The 25206-nt window shown below is 43.5% G+C and overlaps 1 protein-coding gene across 1 annotated transcript in view; it reads left to right on the top strand.

The window, feature by feature from the left end:
• The window catches only part of nrxn1b (neurexin 1b), a 582675-nt gene that overhangs the window by 256445 nt on the left and 301024 nt on the right, over positions 1–25206 (top strand). The window contains exons 13-14 of the mRNA XM_051650892.1: positions 16771–16790; positions 24033–24064. Of these exons, the coding sequence (XP_051506852.1) occupies positions 16771–16790; positions 24033–24064 (52 nt within the window). The remainder of the gene's footprint in view (positions 1–16770; positions 16791–24032; positions 24065–25206) is intronic.

Raw genomic sequence — 25206 nt, 5'->3', positions numbered from 1 at the left:
CAGCGACTTGAGGTGCTGCTGACTCCGTTGGAGGAGACGGCGGGCGAGTTGAGACATACAGCGGGAGCGCAGACTGCCTTGGCGGATGACATATGCTACCGCTGCCATGCTGTCCGTCCAAACTAGCACGTGCTTGCCCTGGATCAACAGCCGGAAACTCCGCAGGGTGAGCAAAATTGCCAGTAACTCGAGGCAGTTGATGTGCCAACACAGCCGCGGACCCGTCCAGAGGCCGGCGGCTACGTGCCTGTTGCAAACAGTGCTCGTCCCGTTTTGGAGGTGTCTGTCATGACCACGACGTGCCTGGAGACCAGTTCTAGGGGAACACCTGCTCGTAGAAACGAGAGGTCGGTCCAAGGGCTGAAAAGACGGTGACAGACCGAAGTAATGGCCACGCAGTGAGTCCCGTGGTGCCATGCCTGTCTCGGGACTCGAGTCTGGAGCCAGTGCTGAAGCGGCCTCATATGCATCAACCCGAGCGGGGTGGCCACCGCCGAGGATGCCATATGCCCCAGGAGCCTCTGAAAAAGTTTCAGTGGAACCGCTGTTTTCTGTTTGAACGCTTTCGTTCATAAGGCGCGCTGTCAAGGAGACTGAGTCCAACTCCAAACCGAGAAAAGAGATGCTCTGAACTGGGAGGAGCTTGCTCTTTTCCCAGTTGACCCGAAGCCCTAGTCGGCTGAGGTGTGAGAGCACCAGGTTCCTGTGTGCTCACAACACGTCTTGAGAGTGAGCTAAGATTAGCCAGACGTCGAGATAGTTGAGAATGCGAATGCCCACCTCCCTTAACGGGGCAAGGGCAGTCTCTGCGATCTTCGTAAAGACGCGAGGAGACAGGGACAGGCCGAAAGGGAGGACTTTGTACTGATACACCTGACCCTCGAACGCGAACCGCAGGAAGGGTCTGTGTCGAGGAAGGATCGAGACATGAAAGTACGCATCCTTCAGATCTACCACCGCGAACCAATCTTGATGCCGGACGCTAGCTAGAATGCGTCTTTGCATCAGCATCTTGAACGGGAGTCTGTAAAGCCCGGTTCAGGACTCGCAGGTCCAAGATTGGCCGCAACCCACCGCCTTTTTTTGGTACAATGAAGTAGGGGCTGTAAAACCCTTTCTTCATCTCGGCTGGAGGGACAGGTTCTATCGCGTCCTTCCGTAGGAGGGTAGCGATCTCCGTGCAAGGTAGCAGTGTTTTCATCTTCCACCAAGGTGAAGTGGACACCGCTAGACCTGGGCGGATGCCCGGCGAAGTGAATCGCGCAGCCGAATCGGACGGTCCGGACCAGCCCTCGTGATGGATTGGAAGGCACAAGCCATGCGTCCAAGTTCTGCGCAAGGGGGACCAAAGGGACAACATCATCGGATGTACCGGCAGGTGGGGCCTCGCGGCGGGGTTGAGCTCGAGGTGCCACACCACATCATGGCCGTGCTGAGTCCGAGGACATCGAAGCACTTACCTGGCTCCTTGTGACCACCCCGGAACAGCCTGGGATGAGGGAGGAAGAGGCCTGTCCTCATGACCCGTGGAGACTGTCACATCGGGGGCGGATTTGTGCCACAGCTGGGCACTCAGGGTGGGAGACCGCCGCTGGAGCGCCAACTTGCCAAATGGAGTGGTGGACGGTGGTCGTGATGCCAGCTGTACATACCGGATACGTGACCCAGGGAACAAGGAAATCACTCTTGCTGAGCTCTTGAGTACTGCAGCCACTTGGGCGTGCAGCGCAATTAAATGCAATAGGTAACAAAAAGATGAAGATCTGCTTACCAGCTCCAGAGCAGTGGGTTTCGTTGTCCCTGGGTCGCCTGTCTCAAGGGCGCTTTGAAGCCTTTCACGGGTTCTGGGCGGCCGCGAGATGGGTGGCGTCTGCTTCCTGCGGTGGGCTCCATGCTGGGACCGGGCCGAAGGGGCGGGCTGCGGCGGAGCCGGTGCAGTCACCGCAGGGGGATGCCCTTGGCGATGAGTAGATGGGGTGCGGGATCTTGAGCCGTGCCAGGGCAGGATATGCCGGCTAGCATCCATCTATTGCTCTACCATTGAGAACTGCTGGGCAAAGTCCTCGACGGTGTCGCCGAATAGGCTCGCCTGGGAAATGGGGGCAGCAAGGAATCGTGTCTTGTCAGCCTCACCCATCTCGACCAGGTTGAGCCAAAGGTGGCGCTCCTGGACCACTAGTGTGGCCATCGTCCACCCAAGAGACTGTGCCGTGACCTCCGTTGCTCGGAGAGCAAGGTCGGTCGCCGAGCGCAGTTCCTGCATTAATCCCGGGGTGGAACTACCCTCGTGCAGTTCCTTTAGCGCCTTGGCGGACTTGCAGGAGAGCCATGGCGTGCAGGGCGGAGGTGGCTTGTCCAGCGGCACCGTAGGCCTTGGCCGTCAGAGACAACGTAAACCTACAGGCCTTGGACGGGGGCTTTGGGCACCCGTGCCAGGTGGCGGCGCTCTGCGGGCATAGGTGCACCGCGAGCGCCTTTATCCACTGGGGGATTGCCGAATAACCCTTGGCCGCCCCACCATCGAGGGTAGTGAGAGCGGGGAAGCTGAAAAGTTCGGGACCGGGCAGTAAAAAGTGCCTCCCGCGACCTTGTCAGCTCTTCGTGCACTTCCGGGAAGAAAGGAACAGGGGCGGGGCGTGGCTTTGAGCGGCGCCGCGAGCCCAGGAACCAATCACCGAGCCACGAGGGTTCACGGAAGAGCGGTGAATCCACTCTAACCGACGCTCGCAGCTACCCGGGAAAGCATGTCGTCATCTCCGCGTCAGCCTGTGACTGGGCGATCGACCCCGAAGGGAGGAGCCCAGCTGAGGCTTCTGACTGGACGAGCCCACTCTCCGATGCTGCGCTCGAGAGCTCATCACTTTCGCGGGCTCCAAATAAGAGGTCGAACTCGCCGTGAGACGAGCCGGTGGACTCACCCGGAAGCCCGATCGGGGCAGACGAGCGTGCTGGGGAATGGGAGGTCCGCGGGGGGATACCCGGTGGAGGCGGTCCCATTGGGGTCCCCAAATCGCCCCCAGTGTTAGCCGCGCTGGCCTCACACCCATGGGTAAAATGACCGAGGCGGGAGCCTCTGGTGTGGCTTGCTTTCTTACGAAGGCGAGCCGCGACCGCAACGTTGCTATGGACATATTCTCGCAGTGAGAACATGACCATCCACGAACGCTGTCTCCGTGTGAGCAGTGCCCAGACACGAAAGACAGTGATCGTGACCGTTAGAAGGCGAGAGATAACGAGCACAACCAGGAATAACACACAATCGGAAAAGCATCTTTAAAAAGACGCGTCTTTAAAAAGACGTTCCATGTGTGCACTCTTTTAGAGAAATATATACTCTTTTAGAGGGGAAAAATGCTCTTTCAGAAAATATACTCTCTAGTTTTTCTGCCGAAGCGCCCAGGGGCATTCTCTGAAGTGCACCAGTGCAGAGGGGGGAGAAGCCGCTGAAATGCGCTGTCAGATCCAGCAGAGGTGAATGAACAGTAGTATTCAGCTCAGTGAGCATGACCGTTCGGCTCCGAAGAGAAAATCTGAATGAGTGGTTGCATACCAGCTCCTTTTATACCCGTATGTTCGGGGGAGTGGCATGCAAATACCACTCGCCAATTTTCATTGGCCTTTTATCAAAGACCAGAGGTGTCTCGGGCTCCCAAGAGTGACCCCTAGTGTCACTACATCGACACCAACATCGAGTGAGTGACAGATAGGGAACCAGACTTCCCCTTCTGTCACTCATTCGACGTTGTGTCTATGTAGTAACACTAGGGGTCGCTCATGGGAGCCCCAAACACCTCTGATCTTTGAGAAAAGGCCAATGAGAATTGGCGAGTGGAATTTGCATGCCACTCCCCCAGACATACGGGTATTAAAGCAGCTGGCTCGCAACCACTCATTCAGATTTTTTCTTCGGAGCCGAGCGGTTGTGTGTCAGCGAGCTGAATTCCACTGCCAGTCCATTGACCTCTAAGAAGCGTATGCTGTTGGATATATGGCGCATTGCACCGGCTTTCTCTCCTTCTGCACGAACAGTGCAGAGCACGCCCCTGGGCGCTTCGACAGCGCTGAAAGAGTATATTTCCTCTATTAGAGCAAAACACATTGACGTGAACATCTTTTTAAAGATGTCTTTTCCGTCTTTGTGTAGTTTCTGGATGCGATCGTTATCTCTCCGCCTCCGTCAGCCACAGGCGCTGCCTCATGTGTCTGGGCAGCGATCACTTTGAGGCAGCGTTCGTGGACGGTTTATGTTCTCATTGTGAGAACATGACCATGGCAACGTTGCGGTCACGGCTTTCCTTCTTCCGGGGGAAAGCCGCTCCAGCCGCCCCCCGCGCCGGACCTTCTACGTACGGGTATGAGGCTGGCTCGGCTGGTGCTGGAGGCGATTTGGGGACTTCAATGGGAGCAGCCCCGCCCTGCCGGATGAATCCCCGCGGACCTCCCATTCCCCCAGCACACTCGTTTGCCCCCGTCGCGTTCTGAGATGAAACCAGCTCGCCTCAAGGCCAGCTTAACGTCTCTTTCAGAGCACGCGAGCAGGATGAGTTTTCGATCGCTGCATCAGAAAGCACGTTGGCGTTGTTGGACGCCGAGGACTCGACTGGGCTGCCACCTTCGGGTCTGCCCGTCCAGTCTGAGGCTGACACGGAGCTGACCGCCGCGAATGTCAGGCTGGAGTGGATCCCTCCACCCGCCGCTGACCTCTCACGGCTGGATGATTGGTTCCTGGGTTCAGGGCGTCTCTCACAGCCACACCCCCCCCCGGTCCCTTTCTTCCTGAAAGCGCACAAACCCGACTTCCCAGTTCGTCCTCTCTACTACGTTGTCTCTGGCAACCAAAGTCTACAGTGCCACTGGACAGGCCATGCCATGATCCTCCTGCAAGTACACCAGGCCAAGGCACTGAAAGAGCTGCACGTGGGTAGTCCTGATCCCGATGTGATGCAGGAGCTGTGCTCGGCGACCGGCAAGGTTACCTCGACACAGACCCGTCCTGCGGTTTGCTTTTGAGGGCCGGGCATAGCAGTACAAGGTCCTCCCCTTCGGCTTGTTCCTGTCATCTCTCGTCTTCATTAAAGTCATGGAGGCAGCCCTTTGCCCGCTAGGGAAGTGGGCATTCACATCCTCAACTACCTCGATGACTGGCTGATTCTAGCTCACTCTTGAGACCTGTTGTGTGCACACAGGGACCTGGTGCTCAGGCACGTCAGCCGTTTAGGGCTTCGGGTCAACTGGGAAAAGAGCAAGCTCTCCCCGGTTCAGAGCATGAACTCGGGAAGGAGTTAGACCATGATAGCGTGCCTCACGAGCGAGTGCACGCAGTTGGCGCTGAACTGCCTGAAGTCATTCAGGCGGAGTGCGGAGGTCCCACTGAAACAGTTTCAGAGGCTCCTGGGGCATATGACTTCCTCGACGATGGCCACACTGCTCGGGTTGATGCATATGAGACCGCTCCAGCACTGGCTTCAGACTCGAATCACGATATAGGCATGGCGCCGTGGCACACATCACGTGGCCATCACGCCGATCTGCCACCACTTCTTCAGCCCTTGGACAGACCTTGCATTTTCAGGGGTTCCCTTACAGCAAGCGTCCAGGCGCGTTGTGGTTACAACAGATGCTGTCAGTGTGGGGTGCTGTGTGCAATGGGCACGCAGCCACTGGCTCCTGGACAGGACCGCGACTGTGTTGGCATATCAACAGCCTCATGTTGTTGGCGGTACTGTTTGCCTCCGGAGGCTTTTGCCATTGATCCAGGGCAATCACGTGTTGGTCCGACCAGAAAACATGGCGACGGTGGCATATATAAACCGCCAAGGTGGCTTACGTCCGAGTCGCATGCCACAACTCGCCCGCCATCTCCTGAGGTCGCTATGGACCACTCACATCCCAGGCGGCCCGAACCGTACAGCGGATGCGCTGACTGGTGGCCGATATTGGTATCGGACTCGGTATCGTTACTCGTTCTCAAAAAAATGGTATCGGTGCATCCCTAACATTCATAAAGAGTCAAATTACAGTATATTTAAGTGGCTTATTTTTTTAGGTTTTTGTTCCAATAATTAGTACCTCTGTTTTGTCGGAATTGAGTAGAAGGACATTTTTAGCCATCCAATCTTTAATATCATTTATACACTCATTTATTTCAAAGAAATATAAAGTTGGGTATCATCACCATAACAGTGAAAACTAATTCCTTGGTTCCTGATAATGTCTCCCAGGGAAAGCATGTATAAGAAAAAAAGTGGAGGCCCTAAAACTGATCCTGTGGCACTCCATACTTAAATTTAATTTGATATGACAGTTCCTCAGATACACAAAGTGGTAGCGGTCAGATAAATAGGACTGTAATGACAAGTCAACGAAGTTGAGTTCCATGTGCAGCTTTTAATAACAATAAACGTAGTAATACAGACAGGCAGGGGTCAAACACCAGCAACATTAATATCCAAGGCAATCCAGAGAGTAGTCGATAAACAGAAAAGAGGTCAGGGCAGGCGGCAGACAATCACAGGTTATATCCACGTAAACAAAGCAGTAACAGTAGGCAGGCAGCAACGGGTCAGAACAGGGTAAACAGTCCAGGATTGTACACAGGCAAGGTAGAAACAATGAATTATTTCTCAGTGCAATTTTGTACTCTTCCACTTACGCTCCATCTTCCGAGCCGCTCTCTTAAGAACATGAGTGTGATCATTGTACCATGGTGCAGGGCTTTTCCCTTTAACTTTCTTTAATCAAAGGGGATGAGGTAATGATCCGAGATGTCATCGCTCTGCAGCAGAATTGATATATTATCAACATCAATTCCATATGACAAAATTAAATCTAGCGTATTATCATTGCAATAAGTTTGACCTGTCACATTTTGTCTAACCCCAACAGAGTTGAGAATATTGATAAATACTAATCCCAGTGTATCATTTCTATTATCTGTGTGAATGTTGAAATCACCAAGATTAAAGCTCTATCCACAGTAACTAATAGATCTGACAATAAATCAGCAAATTCTCCAAGGAAATCAGAATATGGCCCTGGTGGTCTATATACTGTTGCAAAAACAAAAGACAACAGATCATTTTAATTTATATCTGACAATGTTGCATTAAGCATTATCAGTTCAAAATAATTAAACTTATATCCTGTCCTCTGAGTAACAACAAAAACATCACTGTAAATTGTAGCAACTTCCTCCTTTACCATTCAGGTCCAACTCTTTCATTTTGAACTCGGTCTCAGGCTACTAGTCGTCTGAATTTAGCATCATTTTAGTATGTTGTTGCTGATACATAAATTTATGAAATTCAGATTTCCTGGAAATGCCCATCACAGTTAGCTACACAATTCATTAAGTCTAATTAAAAAACACAATTAGAAAATGAATATATTATTAATAATTTGTATTAGTAACATCATCAAGTAAAAATGCCTACTTAATTCTTGAGACCTTCATTTGCAAATATTTGTAAAATAAATGAAAAAAAAAAAAAACAGAAAGAAACTACGATTAGTTTAGAAATGTTTTATTCGGCTACTGTCATTAATGTCTTAACACATTGCAAGTCCTCTGCAAACTTGACCAGTTCGTGGGACTGGCTCATTCAGTTCTTTTTGAGTCGGACATGACCAAAAACGCTGGCGTCTGATTCAACGTGCAGGATCATTCATTTTGAACAGGTTATTTGGTTCCACAACCGGTCTAGTAACTCGTAAGAGCTGCCTAGCCTGTTTGAGTTCAACTCGTTCATTTCTAACTCGGTCTCAGGACTCATGCTACTAGTTGTCTGCATTTAGTGTCATTTTAGTATCTTTTTGCTGATACATAAATTAATGTAATTCAGATTTATTTAAAATATCCATCACAGTTAGCTACACAATTCATTAAGTCTAATTAAAAAATACAAACAAAACACTAGAAAACTAATATGTTATTAATAATTTGTTTTGGGGCCTGGCTAGCTCAGCGAGTAAAGTCGCTGACTACCACCCCTGGAGTCTCAAGTTCAAATCCAGGGTGTGCTGAGTGACTCCACCCATGTCTCCTAAGCAACCAAATTGGCCCGGTAGCTAGGGAGGGTAGAGTCACATGGAGTAACCACCTCGTTGTCACTATAATGTGGTTCTCGCTCTCAGTGGGGCACGTGGTGAGTTGTTCGTGGATGCCGCGGAGAGTAGCGTGAAGCCTCCACACGCGCTATGTCTCCGCGGTAATGCGCTCAACAAGCCACGTGATAAGATGCGCGGATTGATGGTCTCAGACTGAGATTCAACCTCTGCCAGCCAGATTGAGGTGAGTCACTACGCCACCACGAGGACTTAGAGCATATTGGGAATTGGGCATTCCAAATTGGGGACAAAAGGGGAGAAAAAAAAAGTTTTAACATCATCGAGTAAAAATGCCTCTTTTGTCTCTTTTAAGATTTGTCTCTTTTTAAGAAATGTCTCTTTTAAGATTTGTTTATTTTTTTTATCATTTAGAAATAAAACAGAAAGAAACATCTGTATGTTTATAAATATGTTATTCGGCTATTGCCATTAACGTCTCAACACATAGCAAGTCTTTGGTAATCCTTGGCAAACTTTGACAGTTAGTGGGACCTTCTCATTCCGTCCCTTATCAGACAATTCAGCGTGCTGCATAGCCAGTACAAGCACTTCAGCTGTGCGTCTTGCGCTCAAACCTTGACCACAACCGTTTTCACCACATATGGCATATCTTATTTTCCCTATATTTTGTCAAATACAGGGCTTAATTATTACCAAGACAAAAAAAAAAAAAAAAAACCCTAAACTTCTTACAGTGTGCACAATTTCCATCACAACAATTCCATCGTAATTCATGTCATTTAACTGTACGTCTTCAGTCATTTTTACACATTTATAAATTGGGGATTATGTTTTATGTATACCTGTTAACTTTTCTTAATTGCATTTCACCCCTGTCTCTCCTTGCTGAAAGTGATTGACTCAAATGCCGAACTGAATGAAGAACATTTCTCCATCTCGTTCAGCAGATCTTCGTTCACGAGAAGGGTATAGCTGCAGACAGAGCTCCAAAAAGGGGTGGGAGCTCCAAACTGCCAGCAAAGGTATAGGGAGCCCCTAACCTTACTCTTTCCCTAACTGTCTTTGGAGGTGTCACCCCCTTTTGGAGTTGGCACAACCCCCTTTTGGAGTAACCCCGCCCCTTCTGGAGAAAACACACCCTATTTTTGAGATTCCGGCCCCATTTGGAGTTCTCCAGCATGCAGCTATACCTACTTGTTTAAGATCCATTTGCGAATGAGTTTACCAGTATATTCAGTTCTTTCATGAACAATGTCTCATCTTGTTCAGACTCAAATGACTGATTATTATTTGTTCAGCAAATGGGCGTATTCTTTTAGCAGGTTAAACCAATGTATTCTCCTTCACAGCCAGCACTCGAAAACTATTGGTTCATGCTATAGTCAGTCTTTACGGGTATGAAAAGCAGTAGAGCTCATTAGCTTCGAAAGGGAGAGACATTAGTGAACAAAAAATATGAGTCAGTGTATGGAGGTGGACGAGAACGATTCGTTCACTTAAAAGCAGGGCTGTGAATCAATAAAAAACAAAAACAACTAATTAATCAAACAGTTTTCTGTGATAAGTAGCGATTACATTCTGATACATGATATACGTTACATCAAACATTTAAAAAAATCATAAATATATTTATATTATACTTTGTCTGCAAGAAATTGGTTAGTCATAATGTATTAAAATTATTTAAATATGCAAAATGTAAAGTTTTTTTTTTTTTTTGGATAGAGTTAACTAGACACATTTTTACAGGTATTAATCTTTGATACAAGTATATGTATACATGCCATAAAACCGTTGGTCACATTGTAATTACAATTTGGGCATAATCTACTGGTGTTCCCCAGAGGAATTATTTAACAGTAGGATCAAATTGGCAGATTCAGTTCATATCAAACTCTATTTTCAAGAGAAACTTAAGTGTACATTACCAATGCATTATTAGACACTATAAATACAGATAGAAAACACATTAAATGCTAAACTTTAATTTGTTGAAGTTTAAAATCTGCAAACTATTATTTTCTCTGGCTGCCGTTCATTCTCTACAAGTATACCTGGCTGCAGCTCGCTGAATGTCCAGGTCCTTCTCAGTCTCTATCATACACACGCTGGGTCTCTCCCACGAGGTTTCACTTTTGACAGTGGATCAGATTCAGGGCCAGCCCTAGCTTTTTGGGGGTCCTCAGCAGATTTTAAAAATTGGGCCCCCCTACCTTCAAGTACACCTATTAATTGTGCAAACAAGTCTATTTATTTAAAAGCAAATGCTTCAAAATGCAAAACTATCAACTGTAGTTTATCCGAACAGGTATAACTACTTCAGAAGTACAAAATAGAAAGAACACATTTTTTTTAAACTAACCAAACACATCACATGCATAAATTAATAAATATATTTAATGAAATTCTGTACAAATGAAAAAGAAAATTAAGATATGGTACAGAACACTTGCTGTATATAGTGGCATATGGTATTTGCACCCTGGTGTATAATAAAACAATATAGGCTTTAATCTAATAAGTTGACTATTGTGAGAGGCAGCGGGAAGAAACGCACCAGATGTGTCACATAATGGTACCTCGTCATTGTTGTCTTCAAATGCCGAGAGCGGCTTTAGAGAGAGCTGTTTCGTCAGGTCCAGGAAATGTGTTAACGCGACCCTCGTTCCACTGGCCTGTGAGATGCCAAGCAGCTAGAAAAAGCCGCCAACCACACGTTTCATACTGGGAAAGGCGTGTGCGCCCGTCCACCCCTTCTCTGCACTGCCTAACCTTCAGTGATCATGATGCAAATGCCATGTTTATTTTCAGTGATATCACAGTCCTCTTAGACACTTTATTTAGACCTTTTGTGTTCATTTTTATTTCAAATAAGTGACTTTCGAAGCTGTGCACTGTCTGTCTTCGCTTACATAGATCGATAAGGGGAAATTATTGAAATAGGCAAAAGGTGAACTCAAACCTGGATCACCCACACAACTAACCAGCTGTCTTATAATGTCGCCACATCAGGCCAAATAGGAAGGTCAAATACACATACTTATCTCTCCATGTCTTTTCTTCAAAGCATATGCAATAATTTTAATAGTTTTGACCGGTATGCATCAGACTATTGGCATGCATATCTGGTCTGTGTGCCCAGTGCTATTTTCACTTATTGCAAATAATTATATGGCTATACTGAACCAGTGGTAGGGGGGCCCCTGGTAGCAGTGGGGGCCCCATGTAGCCGCTTATGTCGCTTATTAGGCAGGGCCAGCTCTGCTCAGATTAAAGTGAGCATTTTCAGGGGATGTGAAGAGGTATGGGATTACGGGGTTTATTATGCCCGGGAAATGCGTTGCGCGTAATATATGACATGCACAAATTTAAATTGTACAAATGTGCCTGGGTGTGTTCCTGGAGGGCAGCATATGCCCTAACCCTGCCCCCTCCTTAACTGGAGCCTGTAAGGCTGAGTAGACTGCCAAGAACAACTCGGGATGCGTTCCTCTTAACGTGTGATGTTTCAGAAAAAAAAAGGATAAATTAAGCAAAAAATATTAAATCGCAGAAATTAATGAAATTAATTAATTAATTTTGACGGGTAGATTACGTCAGAAAAAAATCGTGGTTAACCAGTTTTACGATTATTAGCCAATTTTAGGCAAAAAAGGCATATTATATATATATCGTCTCTTAGGGATATATGGACTCTATGCGCAGCCATACAAAAGGAAAACTGCTGAATACACAATAAATAAATTGAAGGTAGGCTTCCGTCAGCAGTTTTCCATCCATCATCATCAGTCAGTCATTCAAATGCTCCCACACAGCCGATTTTAAGTTGCTTTTTTGGTGGACACGAGTCTGGTAGCTCGAATTTTTTTAAGTTTGTGTGTTAAAAGGCCCACGTATACTTCGTTTTGCTTGTTCCGGATTGGCTCGTGTCTGGTCGACTTTGTGAGTATACTCTTCCGACCGCGAGTGAATATGATCGTGTTTGATGAATGCCCACAACAACTTCTTTGTGATACTCTTTTAGTTGATTCAATGGCCAGCGTATGCGCCGACGATGCACACAGGCGATGACCGTGTCTGCAAATTGAGAAAATCTGGCCAGCTTGCGGTCAGGCCACGTGGACTGGATTATGACTAAATTTACGTCATGCATACTGTGCGCAGAGCATTCAGCAATGCAGACACACCAAGTATACTTTGGCCTTAAGCCCCAGTTTCACGTAAATTGAAATTTATTGTTCAGTCCGCGACAACTGACCAAGCACCACACGGCTACCGTCCGTAACCATAGTAACAGCTGCTCTAACCATCCAGGCACAAGCAAAAGTGAGGCCTACTGTTTTATATTATATATTTATATATTATATACATCATATTTTTGCCACATGTAAATAAAAACATTCTAGTTTTTTAACCATAGATTCTAAATTCTTGTGGTTAAATTAACAGTGACTTTTTTATCGTGGTTAATAGTGAAACCGTATAATCGCGGCATCCCTATTGGTAACTGAGAATTACTGTTGAAAGTTATATCTACACCACTAGGTGTCTGCACAACATAAATACAAACTTTACTGAGTGCACCTTTAAAAACAGTATATTAAAAATAAATTGAACTAAACAAGTCTTTTGCCAAGTAATATTTAGTTACCAAGCAATATGACAACTTGGTGCATTAATTGAGACTAATTGAGTGATTTCTTTGGCTATTTTACAGCAACTTTTAATGCAGCACATAGAACACAGAATTCAGCAGCTCATTGTAATATGTGCTAAGAAAGAAAGTGCTTTTCCTTATCGATTGGTAACTTGTTCACTCATAATCTCTCATGAATGAATGAATGAATGTTACAGTTATACACAGCGCTTTTCAGACACTACACTCAAAGTGCTTTACAGAGTGAAAAGATGACTCTCCTCAACCACCACCAGTGTGCAGCATCCATCTGGATGATGCGACGGCAGCCATAGTGCGCCAGTACCCTCACCACACACCAGCAAGTGTGAACATGATATCATGTTCAAATCTACAGCTTTAGTTTGAATTTCGACCATCATCCTACTTCAAACAACAGTAAACCTGCACAAGTTTAAGAGATCTCTCTACACATTCCATCTGTACTAGAGACAGTCGCTCTCAGTCATTATGAGATGTACTTCAGGATATGTGATCAAACAGGAGTGGATTTTCATAGCACTTCTCTTGATTCCAGAAGTGTGTATGTGTGTGTATGTGTGTATGTGTGTAGAAAATGCAGAAAGTTTTTTTGTGAGGGTTAGGTTTAGGGGTAGGGTTAGGGGATAGAATCTATAGTTCCTACAGTATAAAAATCATTATGTCTATGGAGAGTCCTAATAAGGATATTCTCACCAACGTGTGTGTGTACTTCTCTCTGTTGTTTAGATAAATAAGCTGTGATGGAAATTGACATAAGGAATTAATTTTTCCTTGATTTTTTTATATACTGTATAAAAGAGGTCATACAAAATATACTGTAAGTTTTAGAACTCAAAACTTCCTCCTCACTGCAAAAAAAGAGCATTTGTTGAAACCAAGCTGTTAAAACGACTCAGTCTCTATTTCCTCTACATTGTGAAGTCACACTGTGGTAGACAAGCCTCTGAATGTCTAAACAAAAACATTTTCTAATATTATAAGTGAACCTCAAAGAGCATTTTAAAAAAGGTATGTCATGACTCCTTTAAGGAAGTTAACAATTCTGGTTCTGAGTGTTAAGTAGGTAATACTTATTACTCAGGTGTATGGAATACTTGATTCTGATTGGTCAATTGGTGCCACAATAACAACCGCACATCCAGGAATTAAGTCATATCTGATCGTTCATGCAGGTAGTGAGAGTCATCATTCCTACTTCTCGGATCACTGTGTGATCTCTACAAGTGAGCTAATAAAATCATTTTAACATGTTTCATGTCCTTTTATTTATTTATTTGATAAGTAGTCTTGTAATAAGTTTAATAATGAGCAGTCAGACGGTCATTATTTACAAAATAAACACGAAGAGATCTCGGTCACAAAACAAAGTGGAATTTGTTTGTTCAGCATTTTCTGTCTTTTCACATTGAAACATAATTTCAACACAAATCAATATTGTATGTCCATTTATAAATTTATTTGGTTAGTAGCCATGTAAGAAGCAGGATAATGTACAATCAGACAGTTGTTACCGCAAAATAAACCTGACAAGGTGATCAGGACCCGACGCAAAGCAGACAACCGGCAGACTGTACATCATTACACAGTTCTCGGGTTCATTTCAAGGTGGGAATGACAAAAGTAGCTTAAAGACTTACAGGTGTGGAAGTGAAAAACCACTCCAAATGATTCAGTGAGTGAGTGGTTAGACTAATCCAATAACACATGAGATTGAGGGCTCTATTTTCATATCCTCATTAGGCTAAACTTTATATGCCAAGACGTGCGCTATATCTTATCCATTGTATTGTTGTTGTTTTGTTTTTTTGTTTTTTTTTTTGAGAAAGCTCTAAATTTAAAGTGCAATTTTCCAGACTGCGCAACGCACAACTATGCTCTATCTGTGGGCGTATGCCCGCAAACGGTGGGTGTATTGGCACAAATATATGGGAGGTCCATGTAAATTAAATGGCGCAGAGCCTAATTAGCTATTTTTGTGAGAAATGAGTCAGTACAGACTCTCTGTGCAAAGTCTGAACTTAGTCTGTGCATTTACAGTTTAGGGATTCCACCAGCAGGGGCTGTCAAGTCCATGTTTGAACTCTAGAATTACAGTGGCACATAAATTGATGTTCCTAAAAAATTACAATTGTGTTGCATGTCAGTAGATCAATATGATTATTTATACTTACATTCTCTATAATTTAGGAGCCTACATTCAGTCAAGTCCCATATACATCAAGTCCCTACATTCACATACAAGTCCCAACAAACACCACACTGTATGTTTGTTGTTGCATGAAACCGGTAAGGAAATGTTATAGAAGATGTGTTGTCTGTTTATTGTCTTTGTATTTTTTTCATGGTGCCCTGTCTTTCTCTGATTACATTAAATTCAGACTTCAAACTTACAATGCAGATAAAACTATTTAACTGCTATAGTATTTGAGTATAGTGTTCCGTACACACTGGCAGAAGAATGCAGATGTTTAAGAGTCATTATCAGAACTGAATGTCATAAAAATAATTCCAGTATTTTGTTAAAGAAACAAAACCAATTCTCAACCCTAGTTCGTTCCCTCACTGCACAATGCTAATATTTTCTTTCAGATTTTAGTTTTAGTAGAAATGCTTAAAGTACAACCCATCATTTTATGTCTCATGCTGCTAATCTTACAGTTTAAAGGATTTGCCCCATGGGATGTGGAAACAGAAGCTGCCCACTGCCTGTCAGTGATTCAGGCTCTTTTGTGTTCAAAAAATAAAATGATAAAAAATACATAACAATAAATAAATAATAATAATAAAAAAAAAGATACATTTATAAATAAAAACAAAGACAACTGGAGCTCTGAGCTTTGTTTTCGTCAGCAATAGTCACATCTGCACGGGGAGATGCGACTGTACACAAATACACATTCATCAGCCCTCGTCTTTGAGCGTGGTAGTTGAATAAGCAACTTCCTCTCAGAGGATGGCCCTTGAGGGCTAAGTCTGTCCGGCTGCATCTGCTCCACAGACCACTCTTTGTGGGCCATGCAGATGCAGTGTGTGTGAATTGGGTCTTTGCTTGCTGCAGTAGACGTCACCCAGTGTTGAGCAGCAGATGTAGCATCTAGAGAGACAGTCGACGGACAGCACTAATTCACTTTGAAGCTGGAGTGAGAGAGATACATTATCTACACGAGAAATCACTGCTCAAGTTTCACTGAGAGAAACAGGGATAAACCTCTTTAAGATAAAAATAGGCTAGAATTGAAATGTCAGAATAGAAGTGAGATATTTCCTATTTTTACTATGAAGCATCTCATCCGTCACAACCTGCTATAAAAATCCCTGCACACATCTCCGTTCCTCAATCCAAACAGTGTCTTCCCTGCAATTCCTCCCGACTTCAATGATTTGCCGAGTTGAGGCTACACATTTGCATAGCCTTGCTCTTGCGCTCTGATTCTGCTGCCAGAGCTCCCCCTCCCTCTCCCCCCCTCTCTCCTTCCCTTCCTCCTCTTTTTTTCTCTCCAACCACTCTCTCTCTCTCTCTCTCTCTCTCACACACACACACACAGCCTCCAGAGCTGCTCCGTGGATGTCTCGTGGTCAGGAACACATCTCGTTCAGGTAATGTTTTCCTCAGGACAGAGCATGAGTGGAGCTCTTACCATTTGTTGGAGGTCTTCAGCCTGCTGTGGATTTAGTTTTGCTGGATATTTACTCAAAGCACAAATAGAAAAACATTCTGCCTTAGAACAGTGGGAATTCCTCAAGCGCCTGATTCCTTGCATGCTCTGATACCTCAGGAGATATCTGCCAGGATTTTAAAGTCATTTTCATCTGGGATTACAGATGAACTAACTAGGATCTGGAATTTGATTATACTGACTTTCCCAGTTGTATGATCTGTGGTTGAAAAATCCTCCCTGCTTTACTGGAAGTTGGATTTTTTAACCGGTACGGAGGAACAGACAAAAAATTTCTTTACTTCCTTCTGGATTTTGAGTGCTTTTCCTTTAGAAAGGTATGTGTGAGTGAGGAATATGGATCGGCAGGTGTGCTGAAGTGTCCGTGGGTCTTGAATTTCTCTCGCTCTGGGAAGATGTGCGGCTGGAGGCTGGCAGATTGGCTGCCCTGCTCGGAGACCCTGATTTGGAGTCTGGCCTCAGCCACCCGCCTGGCTCTCTACCTGACGGTCCTCTTGCTGGGATTGACAGCAGGATTGGAGACCCCCGCAGGACTACACAACATACATGTCACCAATGGGAGCAAGAACCACACCACTGTGCCTAACGCTATAAACAGATCACCTGCGTCTTTACGGGCAGGACACGGTAGGTAGTTTTGCAATGTTATGGACCACACGATTGCTCAAGCAGCACTCATTGAGGTTAGCTTCATCACCCTTTTAAAAGAAAAGTTAGCTACACTACAAGCTATTAACAATAGGGCCTAACTGCACTGAAGTATTGTCTTATATATATATATATATATATATATATATATATATATATATATATATATATACAAAAAAATAAAATAATAATAATATATGTATATATACAGTACTGTGCAAAAGTCTTAGGCACATAAGATGTTTCAGCATTTGTCTTATGATGGTTATGTATATCTTCAGCTTTAGTGTGTCAATTGGAAATATAAATGTTATACTCCCAAACATTACTTTTGCAAATAGAAAAGATTAGAATAGAAGAACAGGGAGCCCTGCAACAGATGTCATGGCCCCCACAAAGCCCCCCACTAAACATCGTGTCAGTCTGAGATTACATAAAGAGACAGCCTAAATAGATAGAAGAACTTTGGCGAATTATCCAAGAAGCTTGGAACATCCTATCTGCCAACAACCAAGAAAAACTGTGTCCTGGTGTACCTAGGAGAATTGGTGCTGTTTTAAAGGCAAAGGTGGTCACACCGAATATTGATTTAGCTTTTTTTATGTTTAATGGACTTTGTATGATATTAAGTGATAAATGAAAACTATATATGTCATTATTTTTGAAGACATCTTCATTATGCAACATTTTCCACAAGTGCCTAAAACTTTTGCACAGTATTGTGTATATATATATATATATATATAACCTTTAGTATTAAACAGCATTTGAACAGATACACCAGTGTGTAAGTAAATGTAAATGCATCCATGTAAATAAATTAATCGAAAACTGTGGTGAATTGCAGCATTTAACTGAATATAAAGTAACAATGAAGATGTGAAATAATGTGAAACTCAAATGAATCATCCTTTAAAGCCCAAAATATACTTAGGTTTTGACACGAACTAAATAAGTCCTCTGAACAAACAGATTCACTAACATTAATCAAACTTACCAATGCCTCATATGAGAGGAAGAGGTCAGTTTGGAAGAGCTTCATATTAGGGTTGCACAGTGTACCGGTGCAACGGTAGTATCGCGATACTAAAGCTTCGAAATACTGCCGGTGCCACAGTATTTTTTAAACAGTAATACCATCAATACAGCAGTACCATAAGTTATATTGTATGTGCGGTAGTAAATATTATTTTCGCTAAAACCTTCATTTGAATCAGACCTATAATATAGTCTTTTTGAGTGGTGTCCCCTTCATGCAGTGCCAGAATTTGCCTCTTATATGGTATTGTTTATTTTTCAATGTGTGGTTTTCCCATGCTTCAAACACACATGTCTGAATCCCAACGTGTTAATTTGGTGGTCGTGTCTTGTAATGAATAATATGGATTTAAATAAAACTTTGTAGAGTGAGAAGCTTAAAAAAACACAGTTCACGTAACGATTTGAATTATTTTGGGTTTTGCCTGATGAGACTGGGAAAACATATCTGCTGTGAATATCTACAAAGATTTCAAGCCAAAGGGGGAAACACCAGCAACCTTATTAATCACCTTTGGACACATCCCACTGCTTCTGAAAAATACACATGGGTTAGTGACACTTCATTTAACCGAAATGCTTTATCTTAACATTTACAGATTTATTGTTTCTCTGAAAAATTTAACGTTGCGCTCGTTTATTTTTTTCCAATTACAAATGCATGGTGGTGGTGACTTCGCACAATCAGGGCTGTGTTTCCCAAAAGCATTGTAAGCCTAAGCAGATTGTAGAAACCATTGGTGCCATTGGTCACTGCGATCAACTTAAGTTTGCAAGGCTTTTGGAAAACGCAGCCCAAATCGGTTTGAGCACGTTCCTGAGGCATGCGATCAAACCGGTGTGTGTGTAATCTGCACTCGTGCTGCTGTTTACCAGGAGAGATGGGCTGAAGCGTCTTTTCAACATTACAATATCTTTATTTTTATGTTACAAACATTCAAATAATCATAGAAATAATGAATAAAAGTTAAAAGCTGTTGCCGTTTGAACTGGCCATTTTGATGTGGCAATTTTATTTATTTATTTTTTACATCAAACTAAAAATGTGTTAGGGAACAAGTTAGTCCATTTGAGCCTTCTCCCAATTCATCCATCAGTTCTTTTCACCACTTCCTGAGCAACAAGTGGAATGGCTAGTTTCTAAAAACCACCTTTGCTATGACAAACTGCATTGAGAATTAACACATTATCGTGTTGTATCATGATACTACAGCTGGTATAGTATCGTAAGATATGATTATGGTATTGTGACAACCCTACTTCATATACATGTATAGTCCAAATGAGCCAATTCACTATAATGAATCAGACTTTGTAAAGATTCATATGAGAGAGTGGTTAAGGAGAGCACGTTTGATCAGTCTTCTTAAATAGTTCACAAGTGCTTAAATGGGTGAAGGGCTAAGGAAAATGTTTAAATTCTCTGACATTTCGCAAAAGGAATTGTATTTTTCCAGGACAAATTCTTGACGTCTGTCAACTTGACCATCATGTTCACACAGGAAGTCGGCATGCTGTTTCCAAAAGTTCTGATACACTTGGATCGGCGACAGTATGCCAACTCACTGACATGCAACATTTCCCACCAGACATTTTTGCATCGGTTTCTGTGTGTTTACCTTCTCACATGGCTCGACCAGCAGCTCACTGTGTCAGTAGCGTGGGAGACCGGGGTTCGTATCCACATTGAAACCAGGAATTAATTGTGTTAGTTTCATCAGTGACAAGTGTGATTCAGAGGTTGCACTTTTCCCCCCAAACATTAAATTTTTACTCCACAAATGGTTAGGTTTAGGATTGGGGGGTAGAGTCCATAAATATGCATTACTCTTTACTGTATTACATCCTCAAGCTACATGCACTTGTATTTAACATTTTAATTGACGTGAGTATAAAATATTTCTTAAAATTATTATACCTACACACTAGTAACCTGTATATGTGACGTATCTGATAAAATATTTTGTGCTTCCCTGAATACAGACTGTTCATATAATAACTAGAGCTGTCAAAATTAACACATTAACGCTTTAATTTGTCTTAATTGTGATTAACACATTTACCGATATGACATTTAATTCAGCTCAGTTTGAGTTCGAAACAATGGTTGGAATACATCGGAACCTTCGTGATGTGTACATCCAGGGTCATTACACTGACACACACACAAAAATCCTGCATCCCAATCTGCAACCTATCTGTCCTAAACAGGATCTGAGAGTGATTCCTTGTCAATAATCAAGTGATGGAGAATTAACCTCTTAACCATATTTTTGTAAACAATTACAATTTATGTAATTACAATTGCAGTATAATTGTGGATATATTGTAGGATACTTTGTTTTGAAAATGTTAATAAAACATTATTGTTACATATTTTGTTTTCTTTTCTACATTTTGACAGGAAAAGAAGTATATATACAGTAGAGTCAAATTTAAGCACTTTCGAAATGGAAAAATGTTTTGATTAATTGCGCTGAAATGTTTTAATCGACTGACAGTACTAATCATAACTCAAGGGACTGGTAATAATCTTCATAGCCATTTTTACCAGATGAGCAAGCTCTGCTTTTACTTGAACTGTAAGGTTACCAAACCATATACACTTCCAAATTGTATTATGCTTTCTATTACAGCCTGGTAAAATAATAATAATAATAAAAACATAACTTTCTGGTCCACCCCATAAAGTCTTAGTTAACGCAGAAAATACAACCTCTGCTGCAGATGAGAGCAAAGAATGTCAACATGGGTTCCCCAGCTAAGTGTATTATCCATGTAAACACCATGATACTTATAGGAACACACCTGTATGATGGGTTCATCATGAATAAACAGTGGTTTCTACTGACCTGGGGTCAAAAATCATATTCACTGTCTTCTTAACATTTAAAATGAGGTGGCTGGAATCATATCACTCTACAAACCTTTCTAACACTGAGTAATAAACTCTAGCATTAATTTGTCACATGAAAGGTTGAGAACATTTAAAAGTAAGGCAGAGATACCATCAGATCCTGTAGATTTGTTGTACTTATTTGACAGAATAGTGAACAGACCTTCTGTGGGTCAACTATCACACTGAGAGAAGTGTCCTAAACTACAATAGACTCCAGAACATCCTTGCATTCTAGAGTAGAATCTTTTGTTTCAAACCTCAGATAAAAGTCCTTTAATTCGTCTGTTTTCCTCAGGTCCTAAGAAATTATACTAGTCTGTGCACACAAAACATCCCTTAAAGGGATAGTTCACCAAAAAATGTAGTTCTCTTATCATTTACTCACCCTCATGCCATCCCACATGTGTATGACTTTCTTTTTTCTGCAGAACACAAATTTTGATTTTTAGAAGAACATTTCAGCTCTGTAGGTCCATGCAATGCCAGTGAATGGGTGCCAAAAGTGATGCTCCGAAAAGGACATAAAGGCATCATAAAAAGTAATCCATACGACTCCAGTGTTTTAATCCATATCTTCAGAAGTGATATGATAGGTATGGGTGAGAAACAGATCAATATTTATGTCCTTTTTTGCTTGAAATTCTTCTCCCTGCCCAGTTGGGGGCAGTATGCATGAAGAATGTGAATCACCAAAAACAAAAGAAGAAGAAAGTGAAAGTGATCTTTTTCTCACCCACACCTATCATATTGCTTCTGAATACATTGATTTAACCACTGGAGTATAATGGATTACTTTTATGCTGACTTATGTTATTTTTGGAGCTTCCAAATTTTGGCACCCGTTCACTTGCATTATATGGACCTAATGAGCAGAGATATTCTTCTAAAAATCCTTATTTGAGTTCAGCAGATGAAAGAAAGTAATTCACGTCTGGGATGGGATAAGGGCAATAGTGTAGTCTAGGGCATATACAGGCATGCGCCGTATGCCCACCTATCTTTCTTAGGATTTTGCGTATGCCCACCTGAAATAATTGATGATACATATGGCCGCCAGAACAACGAGTAGTCTTTTGACCCAAAACTTTTTAAATTTACTAACGCGATGACGCATCACCGTTGAGTGAACTGTGTACAGAGATTGTCTCTAAACGCGCACGGAGCTGCAGGAGCGCAACTGATGGCACTGCCAAGACATACAGTCTGGCTAAGCTGATCCACCAATCAGAACGCTCATTTTAGACGTGATTGGATATTTCCTAACCAATAATATTTTCCATTTCAGTAAGGGGCGGGACATTTCCAGCGTCTGATGCACAAGCATCTCTGGAGTAACCATAATTCAAGTAATTTCAAGTTCATTTTGATTTGGACGTGACCAAAAGTGCTGCTGTCCTTGTTGGTTAGTTGTTTACTGTGCAAATACTGTAGTTTCTCCACTTACATCAGTTCGTACCATTCATTGCGATCTCCGAAGACCTGCTTTGAGGAACGAGAGCATGAGAGGTGGAGACAATCGGAGCCAATGTCTCCCCTCATGTGACGTTCCACTGTATTCGGCGGTTACCACCCCTCACATTCACACTTTAGGAGCTCAAATATTGCAGTGAGCTGAAGGGAGGCTTGAGAGATGCTGCCTCCCTCTGAAACTTTATCCGCTGGATATTGCTGTTTGACACAGTATGACTGCTATAAACGTTTTTTGACCTCACATTTCATAATATTTTATTTGTTTTATTTATGTACAGTCTATTATTTTTCTCACCCGAATTTTTAAGTATGAAGTGCCTCCTTTGACTTCTCGGAGAAATGGCTACTGAAACCACCATGGTATCAGAAGCCAGTTAATTTCCCGTGAAGTCCATTCACTAGCAGTCACACTAGCCAAACTAGGAAGTGTAGTACCATGAACTATGTCAGTTCACACTGTGGTGAAGAGGACGCAAGATGGCTCATGAGTATCTGAGTGTCGCTGAACATAATGTTGCAAGACAAAAGAGGTGGTAGGACATTAAAAAGAGACAAACTGCTGGAAGTGGCACATGACACAGTCCAAAGACCTCAAGTCAAGAACAATGAACTAACTAGTATGGGAATGAACATTTAAGAATTAACCCTCCTTTGCACTAAGCAAACTGTAAAATCTGTAAAAGGTGTTAGGGGAAGCCCAATCTGCAGCCAAACAGATTTCTTCCAAGAAAAATCCCTTAGACCACATCCAGGAGGAGGCCATGCCCCTGGTTGAGTGGGCCTTAACACCAATGGGACACCGCAAGCCTAGTCGTACACAAGTGCAATGGCATCAGAAACCTAGTAAGAAAGTCTTTGCTTGGAAAATTAACCTTTTGAGCGACCTCCAAATCAGACAGAGAGCTAATCTATCACCCTTGTTTGACCTGATGCAAATGGAGGAGTGGAGAAAGCCTGCAAGGTGATAACCTGAGCCCTGAAAGAAGTGGTCTAAACCTTTGGCACATGACCTTCCCTAGGCTTGAGAATGGCTTTTGACAAGCCTGTTCCAAACTCTAAGCAAGAGTCATTGACCGATAAGACCTGAAGGTCCCCTATGCGTTTTACTGAAGCCCATGACTTAAGTAGCCTGGAGTGCCATGTCAGTTGCGCAACTCCTTAAATGACTCAGAATGCAGGCTGTTCGCATCCATCTCCTTGAGCAGGTCAGCCTGGTAAGCCTGCAGGACTGCCATGATGTGCAGGGCTGAAACAGCCTAACCTGCTGCTCCATAGACTTTGCCTAAAAGTGCAGATTTTAGTCTGTAAGGCTTGGATGGATGCACAGGTCTGGTCTTCCACGGCAGTGCCTAAGAGGGGCACAGGTGTGCTGCTACTGCCTCTTCTACCAGTGGAATCTCAGTATAACCACATCATCACAGGCATACTCCATGAGAGAAGATGCTTGAATGGGAGATGGGGAGGCATGCAAGGCTTGCGCCGGTAACAAACCCTCTTCAAACTCTTTACTCTATATTGCGTCCTCACACACCTCCCTCGTGTGGTCCCTCGGGAGCCACAAAAGGAGTGTGTGTATGGTGGGGGGGGGTTGCAGAAGGCGGTATCATCCTTCAGAAAGAAGGGGATCAGAGAGTGAAGCACCATAAGCTTCATTCAAGTGCAATCAGTCTCATCAGAAGATTTGAGTGTCCAGAGTATGAGAGATGATATTGTGACCCTAAAGGAGAAATTGTTTATCATATTAGCGCTGTGCTCCACCTTCATAGCGCACGGTGACACTTGCACCAGCAGCGGAGAGTTAAGCATTATCTGACAATGTAATTGCTATGATTCCAAAAGGCTTCAGAGATCATCACCTAGGCAGTCTTCCCATAGCTATTGATGCAGCGTTGAAGTGACTGACTTGAAATTGAACTGAGTATTAGGACCCACAATGGTAGGGTGTGTATGAAGGAAAAGGGATGGAGAATCATGCAAAATGGGTGGAGACCAAATTATTGCATGGTGGTAATAATTGGTGTTCCCTATCTGTCACTCACTCGACGTTGTGTCGATGTAGTGACACTAGGGGTCACTCTTGGGAGCCCGAGACACCTCTGGTCTGATAAAAGGCCAATGAAAATTGGCGAGTGGTATTTGCATGCCACTCCCCCAGACATACGGGTATAAAAGGAGCTGGTATGCAACCACTCATTTAGATTTTCTCTTCAGAGCCGAATGGTCATGCTCATTGAGCTGAATACTACTGTTCATTCACCTCTGCTGGATCTGACGGCGCATTTCAGTGGCTTCTCCCTCCTCTGCACTGGTGCACTGCAGAGAACGCCCCTGGGCACTTCGGCAGAAAAACAAGAGAGTATATTTTCTGAAAGAGCTTTTCCTCCTCTAAAAGAGTATATATTTCTCTAAAAGAGCGGCACACATGGAACATCTTTTTAAAGACGTGTCTTTTTAAAGATGCCTTTCTGATTGTGTGTTATTCCTGGTTGCGGTTGTTATCTCTCAACTTCGGATGGTCATGATCACTGTTTTTCGTGTCTGGGCGCGACCCACACGGAGGCAGCGTTTGTAGATGGTTCATATTCTCACTGCGAGAACATGACCATGGCAACGTTGCGGTCGTGGCTTGCTTTCGTAAGAGGCTCCCCGCCTCGGTCCTTCTACCTACAGGTATGAGATTTGGGGACCCCAATGGGATCGTCTCAGCCGGGTATCCCCCCGCGGACCTC

The sequence above is a fragment of the Myxocyprinus asiaticus genome, chromosome 23, assembly GCF_019703515.2.
Source record: "Myxocyprinus asiaticus isolate MX2 ecotype Aquarium Trade chromosome 23, UBuf_Myxa_2, whole genome shotgun sequence".
NCBI lineage: Eukaryota > Metazoa > Chordata > Actinopteri > Cypriniformes > Catostomidae > Myxocyprinus > Myxocyprinus asiaticus.
The sequence above is the reverse complement of the archived record's forward strand: the minus strand, read 5'-3'. Positions and strand labels throughout refer to the sequence as shown.